The sequence below is a fragment of the Coffea arabica genome, chromosome 9e (genome assembly GCF_036785885.1).
Source record: "Coffea arabica cultivar ET-39 chromosome 9e, Coffea Arabica ET-39 HiFi, whole genome shotgun sequence".
Lineage (NCBI taxonomy): Eukaryota > Viridiplantae > Streptophyta > Magnoliopsida > Gentianales > Rubiaceae > Coffea > Coffea arabica.
In genome coordinates, this window is record NC_092327.1 from 33,707,196 (window position 1) to 33,724,298 (window position 17,103).

At 34.5% G+C, this 17,103-nt stretch overlaps 1 protein-coding gene across 1 annotated transcript; it reads left to right on the top strand.

Moving 5' to 3' along the window:
* Positions 1-15,274: 15,274 nt before the first annotated feature.
* On the top strand, positions 15,275-16,298 carry LOC140014849 (uncharacterized). The gene is made up of 2 exons (XM_072066459.1): positions 15,275-15,939; positions 16,030-16,298. Exons 1-2 carry the CDS (start codon positions 15,386-15,388, stop codon positions 16,034-16,036), a joined length of 561 nt encoding a protein of 186 aa, XP_071922560.1. The 5' UTR covers positions 15,275-15,385; the 3' UTR covers positions 16,037-16,298.
* Positions 16,299-17,103: the final 805 nt, after the last annotated feature.

Below are 17,103 nucleotides of genomic sequence, written 5' to 3' on the forward strand. Positions count from 1 at the left end.
TTCCTGTGTTTATACATTTCCTTTAATTGTGGAGATCGTGCTATGATTTTGTCTTAAGAAGAGAGGAGGAGGAGGAGGATTGGACTGTCCATGCGTAGGTAGAACTTATCATTTTTGCCCTGATGATTGCAGTACCTGGAACGGAAAAAGATAGGATGTGAAAAAAGTTTGCATGTGAAATTCAAAGAAGAGAGAAATAGAAAGAACAAATAGGAAAACTATTGAAAGCTTATTTCCTAAATAGCATTACTTCAGAATAAAATAGGAAAACTCGAGTTGAGGGAACTGATCTTACAAAGAACAGTAAACTTGAGTGAAAGTTTCTAAAAAAAAAAAATAGTGGAATTCAGATCTATTGAGACTAAAATTTTCAGCCAGCCCAGTTCATTTTCGTTAGAATCCTGTCATACAAATGATACAATAGGACTACTAATGACGAAATCTGCAAAATTGCCCAATAGAGAACTTCAAATCAAAACCCATTTCCTCAACTGGATCAAGATTTCAGCGGTCTGAATGCAATAGAGAAGGCTTTTTGCTTGTTCGAATAATTTATTCATTTTATCTTTGTTATGGTTTTTTTTTTAAATTTTTATGCAGGCAACAGTTCAGCTGCCAAATGTATATGTGTGTATCTGGCTTCTGTTTGTCCCCTGTCAGAATTGGATGTTAGAATTGTATTCAGTTCTACATTCTTCTAAGGTGTAATCACATAATTGCAGTTCAATTCTGACAGAGGCTACTGGCCGAGATTGAATTGATGGTTTTTTTTTTTTTTCAAGTAAAAAGAACTAGGACTAATTGGATACTTGGTAGTACAACTAGCTTTGAGGGGGGAATTTTGGAATACAGGGTAAACAAGGATGTAGTAAACTATAAACTTAAACACCAAAAGCTGCTTGATCACGTTGGTATTCCTAATGCCATTTTTCCACATAATTTATACCTTGCCATGTTCATTCTCCATTTAATAGAGGCATGTGTATTGCTCTAATTAGCTGAATCGCGGTGGTTTAAATCTCAGCATTAGATAGGAGAGGAGAGCTTCGAATAAAACTGATTAAGCATAGCATGGCATGGGTATGGATTAATTATTCCTTTTTAAGGATTCAAGAATTATACTATAAAAGAGAGCACAGAAAGATGGCAGTATGCCTGTACCCGGCTTGGTTGAAGCAAAGAGCCACATACATGAAAAATTGTTTGTCCGCGATACAGTTTCTCTTTTTTAGGGTTGTACGAACTGTACTTCATTGAGTAAATCTTAAATACACTTTCAGTGTATACACTATCACGGTTTGATGAATAACACATGAGCAAAATTTAAATTTCATGAGCAAATTCAAATTTTGCACATATGTCATATATTTAACGGTGATAGTATATACACTGGCAATGTATACAATAATCATACTTCATTTGGTTGCAAAGTAAGGAATTTGGTGATAATTATCAATTAAAACCATGGCAATCAATTGCTAAGTGGAAATCATTTGCGTGGAAATCACTTGTTTGTGGGCTTCAAGTCTTGATTCTTTGTTTCTGTTTGAGATGCGTAACTTTGCTGAGGACCATTAATATGAAACAGTTCCAAAATGGATTGAAGTGTACCTTAATGTGATTTTTAACTCACTGTCTTGTTGATTCTATTAATTGGATATTCTGCTATGCCATATTATTGGAAATAGATCATACCATTAAAGAGCTGTTTGACCATTATTGGTATGGTCAATTTTATTTATACTCGTAAAGCTTGAGATGAAAGTTTTGTCAATTAACGTTTCTGACTGTGCTATTTCATTTAGTGATAATTTTGTTAAGATTTTCTTCTACGCCAAAAATAACAATACACGTTACTTTCCATTGCCTTCATTTCTTTTTTGGTCACGCTCGGCAACAGCCAAACGGGGCCTAAGAGTGGAGGCTGCAAGAAAATTGTTTCAACTCACCAAACCTGAAACTTCTTTAGTGTCACTGTTCGAGATGGCCGATCGAGACTGCCAAAGTGAGACGTTTGCCACCCAAGACGGCCGAAGTATGGAATATGTATTACTTTAGACCTAATGGCATATTAACAAGACTCCTCCCAAGCATTTCGTTCAGCTTTGCAGAAACACATTCCCCTTTGCAACCGAAAAAAAATTCCCTTGAAGCACACATTAATTTGTTCTGATAAGGAATGAGGGGAAAATTCAGGCTTGCTGTCCTGTTAATACCGTGATCGACCTGACAAAGCAGAGTTGCCCACCGCCCAAGTTGAGCCTAGCGGTGCAGAATCTGAAAGAGATCGAGCAGCAACCCGATAATAGTCATCATGATCGAGCCCAGATAACAATTCGTGCAACTCTCCCTGCCGCTTCATCCTTTCCCTGGCTCTGCATGGCTTTTGAGATGGCCTTCTTAGCTTTATTGGTAACTACTTACATACGCAGGCATTACCCCACAGCATCCCGTGTCATGGAGCACGTAGGAGTTTTCTTCTGTGCTGTTGCGCTGCTCTTGGCCATCTGGATGACCCTCAATCCCCCACTAAAGCAGATGTCCGTTGTCCTCTTCTTCATTGGATTCACCATAATAATCCTTGCCAATCGTTCCCTGTGTGACTGGTGCGTGAATTTTCTCTTGCCAATCGTTTAGAGAAGCTAATGGAGCAGCTTACATCCGGTTTGACCTTTCATTTAATCATTAATTTGACAAGCATTCACTCTATCATGTTTAAATGCTCCAGCAAATTTTTTTTTTTTTCAATCGTCATTTTTTATTTATATCCTACTCTATTTTAATCTAACTAAGGAGGAGGTCCAACTGGGCCTACGAGGGACTGATGAGGACAGAACCACTACCGGACCAAACGGGTACACTATGCACCCGTTTGGATTTTTTGAAGAACCACGGCCTTGTTTGGCAGACAAGTTTTTTGCCAAGTTTGTTTGTTACAAGTTTTTTAAAAACTTTAACTACAATAACTTCAAAAAAATTTTCAAAGTTTTTAAACTATACATTTTAAAATATTAAAAAAAAAAAACATATTTCAAAATTTTTTTTAAAAACTTCTACAGTAAGTTACAGTAAAATTTTAGACAAACACCCAAAAAACTCACTTGCCAAACGGGATCCACATAATGTGGTAATTGATGGGTTCGAACCCTTGCTTCCTACCCCCCAAAGCCTTAATGGCTTGGTGATTTCTCATAGACTTATTGGTTACTACTGCTTTGGCTTACCGTAATTGCCTTCCCCACCCCCTCCCCGGGGCGCTCCCCCCTCTCTCTCTCTCTCTCTCCCAGAGAAGTTGTGGTAGAGGTATTCTATAGTATCCACTGTAGTGTATGTCAGACAAGAAAGTCGAGCATCATTAACAAAATGGATCCACTACAGTCTGAGGAATATCGTATGACTTTTAGTGTTGGAATTGAGCATCTGCTCCACCTTTTCCCCATTATATAAGGAATGAAAAGAACACCAGATTTAATGAAAAACAAGAAGTTAAGGTATACAAGAGGACCAGAGATTCAAGAAATACTAATATTTAGAATCTTCTCCTCAGTCAGAAATGAATCGAACACATTGCTCTTGTTTTTATTGGATTTTCGATGCAAACCTACCCTCCAGCAACATGTGATAACTCACATTTGATCTGCTGATAGATGTTCATTGATGTAAGTATATTGTGGGCTTCAACTTAATGACAAGCTAGTTAATGTTAATAGTTGTTAACCAATAAAGGTCCCGGCAGTTCAATTTTTTTTCCAGCTTTATCTGAGTTTCAGTAACAACACTTTGGCTTCAAAATCAAGAAGTCTATGAAGAGATTTATGTGGAGATTTTATGATCAAAATAAGACAGTTCTATATGATACTTACTCTCTGCTGTTTTCTCGAGCTGTTCCAGTTAGATGCTTATCAACTATCACATCCTTTTTTTTTTTAACTTCTTCAAGCAGAAAATTTAAACACAAGCTAGTAGAACTGGAGAGCATTTAAAGTTCTTCACTCCTTTGAGATTAAAGATCCTCATAGCCATGCTTCAAAACTTTGAATGGAAGGGCTCAAGTCACTCATCAATCAAAAGACTATACAGCTCCATTGTATCTAAAGGAGAACTAAATAGTAAGTATAAATTACCAACAACAAAAATAGAGAAGATTATGTAGAAGATTTGCACCTTTTAGAAATGCATTATGAGCAGAATACTGACTTGTATGTGTGAAGAGAATGTGTTCCTGTAACTGGGCACACCAATTTTATTTTATTTTTTTAAATATTTTCTGGAATAGCAAAGCATGCTCAGGGTGGTTTCTCATAGGTTCTTAGGTTTCAATCTCACTAACACTTCCCTAAATCGGAAACATCTCAACTATACCATGATAACCGCCACCACCATCAACAGCCTTTACCATGCACCACCACCTCCACCACTAGCTTCAAAATGTGAACCTTAAATTCCCCTCCTTCTCCAACCCCTACTTCTCCTCCCATGTTAGCCTCTAAATACTACAGATCTGTAGCTTCTCTTCCACATTTACGGAGCCCAACCTCTTCCCCTTTGGCACTGTTGCATTTGTGCTGGCCATCTTGATGACCCTCAATCCTTGCCAATCGTTCTACAAGTGATTGGTAATTTCCTTTTTTCTTTCTTTTTGGAATCTTTTCTGTATTTTATTTTTGGGAAAATCATTCAAAACGTCCCTCACATTTTACAAGATGATTTTTTTCGTCCTTTACTTTTAAAAGTATAATTTTACGTCCCTTAAAATTCACATTGACCAAATTTGATCCCTACCTAGATTTTCAACTAATTTTTGGCAGGAATCCACCACGTGACTTACATGTGATAATTTTTTAAGGACAAAATTGTCAAGTCAAATTTTTATATAATCTGATTCATAGTCTCTCACATTTTACAAAATGAATTTTTTCGTCTCTAACATTTTACAAAATGAGTTGTTTCTTTCCTCACATTTGAAAACATGAATTTTTCCATCCTTCATATTTTTCAAAATGAATTTTTTCATCCCTCATTGATTATGTATACGAATAATTTTTTTTCTATAAATCTACGTATATGTCTATTTGATTTTACCTGAACAATATGAATAACATGTAATTTATCTCTATTAGATTTCATCTAAACATGCTAATCGTAGTTATATACATGCTATTCAATAGATATATATAGGGGTTTAAAACTAATAATTTTGTTTGAAACCCATGTATATATTTATATGATTTCACCATTTGAACCTATTCAATATTTGTGACATTTCTCTTTTGGTAATAATTTATTTATTGAGTTGTATAATAAGATCATCTAATTAATGGATCCTAACTCGAATTCTATAATTGTGCTAACAAATTTCAGTTTAAATCTGAAATTTCTATTCGGCACTTTTAAGACCAACAGTTGAATTATTTGCCTTGTGATTTTGTTAAAATTTGAAAGTGCCAATCACTTATTTCTTTTTGTCATATTTTTCTTTTGTTTACTTTTTCTATCCAAATTTAATTCGATATAAACACTCGATAATATTTAGGATTAAATGCCTTCTTTATTTTCAAATTTCGATTAAAAGAAAATGAATATAGGTGAAAAATTAACAATTTTTTAAACCCATATATATATTTATTTGATTTCACTTGAGCAATACGAATAGTGTATAATATATTTCTATTTGATTTCACATGCTATTCGTACTGTTCAGGTGGAATGAAATAAATATATACATGGATTTAAAAAAAAATATTCACACACATGATCAATAAAAGATGAAAAATTTTATTTTGAAAAATGTGAAGGATAAAAAAATTCATTTTGTGAAATGTGAAGGAGGAAAAATTTATGTTATAAAATGTGAGGGATTATGAATCGAATTATATAAAATTTGATTTGACAAATTTGCCCTTAAAATATGATCACATGCAAGGCACGTGGTGAATTCCGACGAAAAACTAGTCGAAAACCTAAGTAGGGACCAAATTTGACCAATGTAAATTTCTAAAGGATGTAAAATTACATTTTTAAAAGCGAGGGACGAAAAAAGTTATTTTACAAAATGTGAGGGACATTTTGAACGATTTTCCCTTTATTTTTTGGTTAATGTATAGATATATTTGATACAGGGCTTAACTTGGTGGATTAATTGTGTCATCCTTTGAAATATTTAAACATCTTCGCCAATTGTTTTGATGACTCGCGAATTGTCCGATCAAGTTAAGATTATGCTTAAATGGGACGAAGGAGCATAATCCCACCCTTTCTCGTCGTCGTCGTATTAATTAAATAAATACATATAAAATTATTAATATATTTATTTTTTATGTTATGTTGGGTTAAACTATTATTAGCAGTAGTAGTAATATTAGCTGATCTCTAATAATAATACTATTAGTAGTCATTATATACGGACGAGATCATTTGTGAAGAAAACTTGACTCTGAGTTGGTTCTTAGTGCAAGTTAGTAGTTATAATCACATTGAAATGTATTACTGGTTTCGACTCAAAGTGAAAACTGGAAATTTAGGGAACTGTATATACGAAGAATCAAGGTTAGCTAGCTTGACTGACTGAAAGTTTCCAAACTTTTAAAAGGCCAAAAACTGAAGGCAATTTAGAAATGGCCCATTCAGCCTGCTCGGAAAAATTATTCATTTTCTCCTTGTTATTGTTTTCTGTCTGATTCAAATACTCCCTCCGTCCCGTTTTGTTAGTCTTGATTTTTTTTTCACACAGATTAAGAAAGTGTAATTAATTTGGTTGGAAACATAAATTTAGATTAATAATTTCCTAAAATACCCTTATACTAATAACGAAGAGTGCCAATTAATATCAGTTACAGCTAATGGTGCCAATAAATATCAGTTACCGTCAATAGTGCACATTGATTGTTTCAATTACCGCCAATAGTGCCAATAAATATCAGTTGCCGCAAATACTCCATTTCATAATCCATTTCAGGCGCCTAATACTCCATTTCATTTTCAATCATCCGCCAATAGTGGATTCAAGTTCTTTCCACCAAAATTATCTTCAATTTTTACACTGAACTCTATAAATATGGCAATTTATTGATGTTGATCCCTATCTTTTGATATTTACAAAACAAAAGGATGATACTAATATTTTTTCAAGATATACTTTCAGTTATGAAGTTATTTGATTCCATGAACAAGTGCAATTGAAAGAAGACAAAGGTTGCTGAAAGCTGTCGGACGCTCAAAAAGACTGCATCGGACGTCCGACAACCATTGAGTATCTTCGGACGCAGAAAACCAGCCTACCGGATGTCCTAAGATATTGAAGAAAAATTTCCAGTTTTACATCATACCTTCGGACTCAGAAAACCTGCCTACCGGACGTCCGATAGAATTGAAGAAAATTTCTCTAACTCTCTGCCTGCTGTCGGACGCAAAAAATAGGAGTACTGGATGTCCGACACTCCAACGACTAGTTGATTTTTCAACTACTTTCTATCCGTTAGAAGTATTAATGGGGCACTTTCTTGGTCCTATATAAATAGTGGTTGGTCAGATATTTCAAATAACTTTTGCATACTGAAGATACAAAAGATTTAGAGTGATTTTAGTGAGAAAATACTCTTCAAAGAAGATTTGTAGTCTTAGTGGTGTGAGATTCATTGTAAACTTTTCATTTGTGAGTGAATTCTTCATGAGTGTAGCTCTATGAGGGTTGTCTTGAGGGATAGTAAAACGTCCTGACTTGACCGAGTGGAGTTCGGGGAAAGGAGGAGGTGAACCTTCCTTTGTACACAAGAGTGATTGTAATTCATCAACTTGAAGTAGCTTGTTTGAATTAATCTACAAGGTCAAGAGGAGTTGGGTAGTTAATTGGTTTGCTATTCTTTCCTTTTTATTTACTTATTGTTACATTTATGATCTTTGCATTGTTTATCTCTTCTATTCGGTTGTCTTCGATCCTAACAATTGGTATCAGAGTTTGGTCTCCTAGAGATTAAGCTCAATCGGCTTGGGAGTAAAAATGACAACCAATAATGCTATATTTTTTGAAGGACATTCTGTCATTAGACCACCGATATTTAATAGGTCAAATTATGTGAGTTGGAAAGAAAGAATGATTATTTTTTTGCAATCTATTGATATTGAATTGTGGTTTATTATTAGTGAAAGTCCATATGATGCCTCTCTTATAGATGAAAATACTCATAGATCTAAACTAAAAATAAGAAGTGAATTGACTGCTATAGATAGAGCTCATCTCACATTAAATGTAAAAGCCATGAATGTGTTATATTGTGCTTTAGACTCAAATGAATCTATTAGAGTCAAAGGCTGCAAGTCAGCCAAGGAAATATGGGATAAACTGAGAGAAATTCATGAAGGTAGTGAGAATGTTAGAGAACAAAAGAAATCCATTCTGGTTACAAAATATGAATTCTTCAAGATGCAACCTCATGAAAACATTAATGAGATGTACTGTAGATTCAACGATCTCATTAAGGACTTAGAGGTGCTGAAAAAAGAATATTCTCTTGGTGAGAAAAATAAAAAAATCCTGAATGCCTTGTCCAATGATTGGAAAAATAAAATGACTGCTATTGAGGAGGCTAAATATTTGAATACTATGCCTATTGAATCTCTTATTAATTCTCTAATCTCTTATGAGCTGAAACTTAAGTCCAAAGTGCAAGAGGAGGAGGATGTGAAAGTAAGAAGGAGCATTACTCTAAAGGCATCTCAAAATGAAGATGATTCTGCCTCCCTAAATGAAGAAGATGCAGAAGTTGATGACAGTGATCTTGCTCTCATAACAAGAAGTTTCAAGAGGATCCTCAACAAAAGGAGATTTAGAAGAGGAGGATCTAGCAATTCAGATTCTAATCAATTCAGCAATGCAAGAAACAAAGAAAAGTATGAGACCAACAAAAAATAAAGTGACAAATGCTATGAATGTGGCCAGCTTGGATACTACATGGGTGAGTGTCAATGAAGAAGAGAAAAGGTGAAAGAAAACCAAGATTCAACAATTTCCAGTTCACATGGAATGAGTGCAATTCCGATGGTGATATTGAAGAGGAAGAAGAATCTGCTCAATTGGCTTTCATGGCCATTGGAGATGATGAGGTAACTTCTTCTAACTCTCAATTTGAAAGTGATGATGAAATTGATGATGATCTTGAATCTTTCATTATAAAACTGCATGCTAGTTTGAAAGAATATTATGCTAGAAACAAGGAATTAAAACATAAAATTAGTTTTCTTCTTCAGGACAATGCACGTCTTTTTCAAGAAAATAAAAAGTTGAAAACTGAAAGTGATTTCTTAAAAAAGAGTGAGACTGTTTTACACTTTGAACTTGATAGAAAAACAAGTTTTTGTGAAATGTTCAAAAAGAAACAAGATGATTTGAAAAGAATGATGGATAATTTAAATGAGTTACTCCAACATAAAAAACAAGACTGTTTTCAAAGTTATAAATCAAAACCTCATTTTAAGATAAATTCTGCTGCAAATGAATTTGCTATTTATAAGAGAAGACAAGTAAGATTTATTAAACCTGTTCATGTACATAACTCTTTGGTTATGTGTAATTTTTGTTGTCAAAAAAGTCACATGAAAAGTGATTGTTATGTGAGAAAGAATTTGAGAAGAGACATGAAATGCATGTGGATAGTTAGACATGATGCTAACAAGTAGGAGATATTGATAAGTTTGAATAGATTCTTGTTCATAATGCTCTTTTATAATTATCTTTTGATGTTTCTGGTGTTTAGAACTGAGTTTTTATTGATTTTGTACTGTTTGTATGATGTCAATAAGAGAAAAAAGAATAATTCTGATCTTATGATGATTTGCTAAACTTTCTGTCATACGTTGATACCTCTTTTGATATCAAATTCTCTGTGATACGTTGGTGATTGCTGTCATTTTTCTGTTCTTATACTCTGTTATTGTTGCTGGATTATGATAATTGATTTTTTTACTCTCATCTTATGATGACAAAAAGGGGGAAATATGGATGCTATGTGTAAGGGGGAGTTTTTCTGAAATTATAAGTTTGGATGCAATGAATGAGGGGGAGCTTATACTTATTTTTGTTTCTTTCCATCCATTGTTTTGTCATCATCAAAAAGGGGGAGAATGTTGATATTGATCCCTATCTTTTGATGTTTACAAAACAAATGGATGATACTAATATTTCTTCAAGATATACTTTCAGTTATGAAGTTATTTGATTCCATGAACAAGTGCAATTAAAAGAAGACAAAGGTTGCTGAAAGCTGTCGGACGCTCAAAAAGACTGCATCGGACGTCCGACAACCATTGAGTATCTTCGGAACCAGAAAACCAGCCTACCGGATGTCCTAAGGAATTGAAGAAAAATTTTCAGTTTTACATCATACCTTCGGACGCAGAAAACCTGCCTACCGGACGTTCGATAGAATTGAAGAAAATTTCTCTAACTCTCTACCTGTTGTCGGACGCAAAAAACAGGAGTACCGGACGTCCGACACTCCAACGACTAGTTGACTCTTCAGCTACTTTCTATCTGTTGGAATCATTAATGGGGCACTTTCTTGGTCTTATATAAATAGTGGTTGGTCAGATATTTCAAATAACTTTTGCACACTGAAGATACAAAAGATCTAGAGTGATTTTAGTGAGAAAATACTCTTCAAAGAAGATTTGTAGTCTTAGTGGTGTGAGGTTCATTGTAAGCTTTTCATTTGTGAGTGAATTTTTCATGAGTGTAGCTATGTGAGAGTTGTCCTGAACGATAGTAAAACGTCCTGACTTGACCGAGTGGAGTTCCGGGTAAGGAGGAGGTGAAGCTTCCTTTGTACACAAGAGTGATTGTAATTCATCAACTTGAAGTAGCTTGTTTGAATTAACCTACAAGCTCAAGAGGAGGTGGGTAGTTAATTGGTTTGCTATTCTTTCCTTTTTATTTACTTATTGTTACGTTTATGATCTTTGCATTGTTTATCTCTTCTATTCGGTTGTCTTCGATCCTAACACAACTAATTAAGCTTAAGCAAAGGCAATTAAAAATGGATAATTCATCCATAATTAGTGCCATCGATTTGAATATTTTGCCAGAAAACGTCTCCTCAACTTTGCAAAAAAATACTTTCATTGTGTTTGTATCGTTTGTCAATGAGTGATCATGGAGCCAGGAAGGCACTGAGCAAGAAGCCAGGAAGGCACTGAGCAATTTGTTTCCCTCCTGATATAAATAAATTTCAAAGAATAACAAAGATAGACTTTTCATCTATGTATTGGAAAAACTCAATGTATTCAATGTAGTGGATTAGTATTTAATAATAATGTATTAATAACAAGATATTTAATAAGGGTATTTTAGACAATTTGAAAGATTACTACATTCCTTAATGGGAAAGTGGACTATAATTTGGGACAGACGAAAAAGAAAAACAAGACTATCAAAGTGAGACGGAGAGAGTATTTTGTAGTCAACAGTTCAGTTGCCAAATGTATATGTGTGCATCTGGCTCTGTTTCTCCCCTGTCAGAATTGGGCACTGGAATTGTATCCAGTTCTACATACATTCTTCTGCGATATAATCACATAATTGCAGTTCAATTCTGACAGGCCAAGATTGAATTGATGGTTTTTTATTTTTTATTTTTAAAGTAAAGAGGACTAGAACTAATTAGATATTTGGTTGTACAACAAGCTTTGATGGGGGAATTTTGGAATACAGGGTGGACAGAGATGCAGTAAATTGTAAACTTAAACACCAATCACAGAGGGTAATGCGCATTTCTCTAATTAGCTCAACTCACGGTAGTTTAAATCTAAGCATTAGATTGAGAGTTGAGCTTCGAACAAAAGTGGTCTAAGCCAAGTGTGTTTGGATTGCTGAATTATTTCACACAATATTTCGCTTGCATCATAAACACATTCTTCAGTTTACCTTTTTTTTTCTATTTTCAACTACCTTTTTTATCTCACATACATCATCACATCACAAAAAGTGCTACAGTATGAAAATATAAAAAATTGGATTGAAAAATATGTTTATGATGCAAGCGAAATATTTTATTTGACAAAATTTTGATATCCAAGCACAAGGATTCAAGAATATTATACTAAAAAGAGAGCACAGAAAGAAGGCAGTATGTGTGTACCAGGCTTGATTGAAACAAACAAAAAGCCGCGCCTCATACATGGAAAATTGTTTGTCCAAAATAGAGTTTTCTCATGTCAAGGCTTGTGCTAACTAACTACATTTGATTTGGCTACAAAATAAGGAATTTGTTGACAATTATCAGTTGGAACCCATGACAATTATCAGTTTTTTTATCCCACTTGTCTGTGGGCTTCACCTCTCGATTCTTTTCTTCTGCTTGGGGATGACTAAACTTTTCCTCAGAGGATTGTCAGTACGAAGCACTTCAAAAATTGACTGAGATTCCATTAACTGAATCTATTCATTCTACCATGCATGGGGATGTTGAGATGACGTATATTCTCAATTAACTTTTACTACTGACTTTTTTAGTGTGCAAATCGTAAGCCCAAGTCCACTGTCAGTCACTTTCCAGTTGATTTTCATCCATATGTCAAAAGTGAAATAATTTTTTTGTTTTAATTTTTAAGTGTGTTCACTTAGTGGTTGACAAACAAAGAGAATAACATTAAATTGATATTTTATTAAAACGCATGTACTGTTGATAAGTATTTCATAGACACATGTGAGACTTCTCTTTTATTTTATTATACATAGTTTAATATGCAGATGACTTGTTTTTTTTTCCGAACGATAATTTCTATTCTATGCTCCTTCTACTTTACACTAAAACAAAAGGGATGGGTCCAAAAATGTTAAAGAAAAATTTGAAGGGGATTGAACTGTTATCGGACCAGATGAGTACGTATGAGTGAAATTTTCAAAAAATTCTGAACAAGAATCCAAGTTAAGGGATTTGATCCCTAATCCCTTAAGGGATATAATCTAATCTATCCTAATCTAGAGGGAGGAGAATCTAAAGAAGCTGTGTATAAGAGACTAGTAAGTAGAAGAACTTGATTAGATCAAAGGAATACTCTGATACCTTTTTAAAATTTTTTTTACTGCAGGTGGGTTCAAACCCCAACCTGCAGATAGTGTGCTAAATATGTTATGTGCGCAAATTAGATTTGACATCTACTAAACGCTTCCGTAGTTACTACTAGCCGAGTTCAATCAGTTTTTTGCTTCCGTATACGGCTTTCACCTCCGGATTCTTTGCTTCTGCTCGGGACGACTAAACTTTTACCTTAGAGGATTGTTAGGATGAAGCACGTCCAGAAGGATTGAGATTCCATGGTATTGGTACAACATTCAACAGGTGTCAAAATAATCCAAAGTCCATTGATTCTACATCAGCTGCTGCGGAATGTAGACGCTTGCTGTATCTGAGTCTAAAACGCGTTCCAAAATGTCAATATGATTCGTGGAAAGGCCATACAATTTGGAGGTGCCAAATGTCAAGTTGATACCTTCAAAAGCCCAGCCCACAACAGCAGTTGAAGTTGAAGCCTGAAGGTGAAAGAGGGGCTCATCTCCCAAGACCACTTAACACTTTGATCTCACTTGCATCATAGTTTATGATCTCACTTGCATCAAGACTGCTTTTTATGATCTCACTTGACACTTTGATCTCAAGGCCACATAACACTTAAGAAGGTCACTTTCATTTCAACATCGTACTCGCGCTTTTTCTTCAACAGCACTAAAAACTTTGAGAACACCGGCCACTGAGCGAGGTACCTTTCATGGGTTAGCTTGGGAGATGGGATTTGATAGAAAAAAGAAAAATAAGTGGAAAGAAGGAATATTCTTCTTTCCTTTCGGAGTTTACTCCTTAAAGAGCTTTTGATCTGTGTTGGTGTATCAATGTTGGAACGTAATGAGGTCCAAGTACTGGGCATCACTTGTCAAAAATGATATTCTTACGAAGTATTGGGGACGTTGCATACGGCCAACCACTAGAATTGCGCACAAGGTTTTTGTAGTGAAGAATATAGTCCTACATTGATTGATATCCTGAATTTGGAAGAGCAAAAGTACCTGGAATTTCAACAAACCAAAAGCGAAACCTGTAGGAAAAAAAAGGGAACAAGTAATTGCATTATGTATACAGCAGGAAGAAATCAAACAGTATAAATAGGAAAATGCGCTTAAAAAAGGGCCAAAAAAGAACTAAACCACCCAATCAAAGTTGCAAAAAAAATAACTATGAACCGGTCAACAGAAAGAAGTAAAACATACAAACTTCAATGTTAAGAAATCAAACAGTAGTATCAGTAGGAAAACGCGCTTAAAAAGGGGCTAAAAAAAGAACTAACCACCCAGTCAAAGTAGCAAAAAAAACAACTATGATCCTGTCAACAGAAAGAAGTAAAACATATAAACTTCAATGTGAATTTAAGAAAAGAAACCAGATGCAAGTTTTCCTGAAACTTTGACAACCATGATAACACATAACTGGAGAATAAGAAGAAGAATAAAAAAAAAAAAAAAAGAGAATAAATACCTTTTGAAGCAACAACAAAAGCAAGCACAATGGAGATGGAGATGTCTAGCAGAGGAAGAATAAAACAGAACCAACCGAAGAATAAAAAGATGAAAATAGATTTGTTAAGTCAATAATTACTCTTATCTTATGTTAAACTAAAAAAAGGTTTTTTAAACACAAAAATCTCATTCAATTTGCAATTAGATGCAGTTCTGAAATCGTTGAAAAATAATCATTAAAATTACAATGTATAAGATTTGATATTAATATTTTTGTTATGTTATAAAATGTATAGAAAATTGATATTTATCCAACCAAAATATACCAATAAATTATTAAAGGGCAATGACTGAGTATAAAATAGAGGTAGAAGTAAATATGATAGTAGGTAGTTGAACAAAAAAAAGCAATTTTTAATGTACACTATAATTTTATAAATATAAATTTATTGTGGTCCCTTTAAAAACAAAAAAGAAAAGAAGAAAAATGCGCTTAATTACAAACGTAAGCTACCTGACGTACTAATTGTTTTAAAGGAGGAGCTTCAAGCCCAGCAGATTGTTTTAGAGGCAAAAGCTACTTCCTTCATTTCCTCTTCGAATTTCAAGCAAGGTTTAGATATTGGAGTAATGATGTTGGGAAAAAAAAATGCACGTGGATTGCCAACTTTTTGGCAGCGGCGCATAGGAAGAGATATGTTGGATGAAACGAACCGATCATAACCGTACAGGTGTCTAAATACTGGGGTCCAGTTGTCTAAACGGTATGGTTTGGCTTGGATATTCTTACCACCGGATGTTCCTACAACTACAAATAGTCAAGCGCTCTCCAATGCACTTACAGGAAAAAAAAAATTATAGAGCACCAAAGTAAAGGAAACAGAAATGTGGGGAAAATTCAAGCTTGCAGCCGTCTGCTTCTTCTTCACCTTGATTGAGCTTGCCAATCGGTTCCCGCTATGGAGGAAGGACAGGTCGATTCCTTCAGAGTTACCCACCCACCGACTCGAGCTGCCTGGCACAGTATCCTCCGAAACAGAGGAGCAGCAGCAGGAGCCCCTGCCTACAATCAAACAGCAGCAGCAGCAGCAGCAGAACATACAATGGGCTTTGCTGGTCGTTGGAGCATGTTTTGCAGCCATTAGTGTCGTCTTGCTAGCTCTCCAAATTCGTGCAACTCTCCCTGCTGCTTCATCCTTTCCCTGGCTCTGCGTGGCTTTCGAGATGGCCTTCTTAGCTTTGTTGGTGTCTATTTACATACGTAGGCATTACCCCAGAGCATCTCATGTCATGGAGCACGTTGCAGTTTTCTTCTGTGCTGTTGCGCTTCTCTTGGCCATCCGGATGACCCTCGATCCCCCACTCAAGCAGATGTCTGTCGCCCTCTTCTTCATTGGATTCACCATAATAATCCTTGCCAATCGTTCTCTGCGTGACTGGTGCGTGAATTTTCTCTTTCTTTCTGGAATCTTTCGCTTTATTTTGGGGCCTATAATGTTTGTTAATATGGAGATATATATCTGAAACAGGGTTTAACGGGACTACTGCAGTGCTATTCTCTGATGTATGCCGTGTAACATCTCCGGCGGCGATCATTTTCTGGCCTCCTAATAAGCTAAAATCCTGTTTTCCACTTTGTCTTTTAGTAGTTTTTTTAGTACGTGTTGTTTTATATGTACTAGACAAGTAGGTATAAAACAGGGCAAACAGAGACCATGCTGCTGTTGGAGGAGATACTTGGATTTTACTTCCCCTAAAGGAGACAAGTAGTACTATGTTTGACTTTTCCTTTCTGAAATTGTATCCTATTTCCTTAGATATATAATTATATATATATATATATAATATATATATACTATATATATCCTTACATATACATAAGAAGCACTTTGTCTTTCTACAGTGGTGCTTTTTTCAACCGCAACTCTGCTTCCGCGGCTTGTACTTTCGGCTGCTGCTCTTTGCTTCAAACTCTTGTACATTCATTGAACTGGGCAATCAGCACGGACGAATTTGGATTGTTTTTTGTTCTGACGCTTTCAAGAAGCACTTTGTGTCTTTGCTTCAAAACTCTTGTACATTTATTGAAATGGGCATTCATCACGCGCGAAATAAGTTTCATTTTCATATGTCTGAATACTTCTTAAAAATATATTCTATCACAAATTTTTGAAAACACTGTCAAAAATAACTTATTTAAATGGGATTCATATATCTTTTTATATAGATTTGTATATATTAATAAGTACATGGATAATTACAATTATAGATCACAATTATCTAAAAATTCGTTTGATATTTTTTTAATTTTAAAAAAATATTTGTAAACATATTTATGTCTGAATACTTCTTAAAAATATTCTATTAAAAATTTTTGAAAACACTGCCAAAAATAACTGATTCAAATGGGATTCATATATATTTTTATCTGTATATCAATACAATAAGTACATGGATAATTACAATTATACATTGCAATTATCTAAAAATTAGTTTCCATTTTTTTAAGTTTTAAAAAAATATTTGTAAACATATTCTACAAACTATTTTATTTTCAATACTTTGTAAAAACATTCTTATAATTTTTTTCAAAAACACTCTTA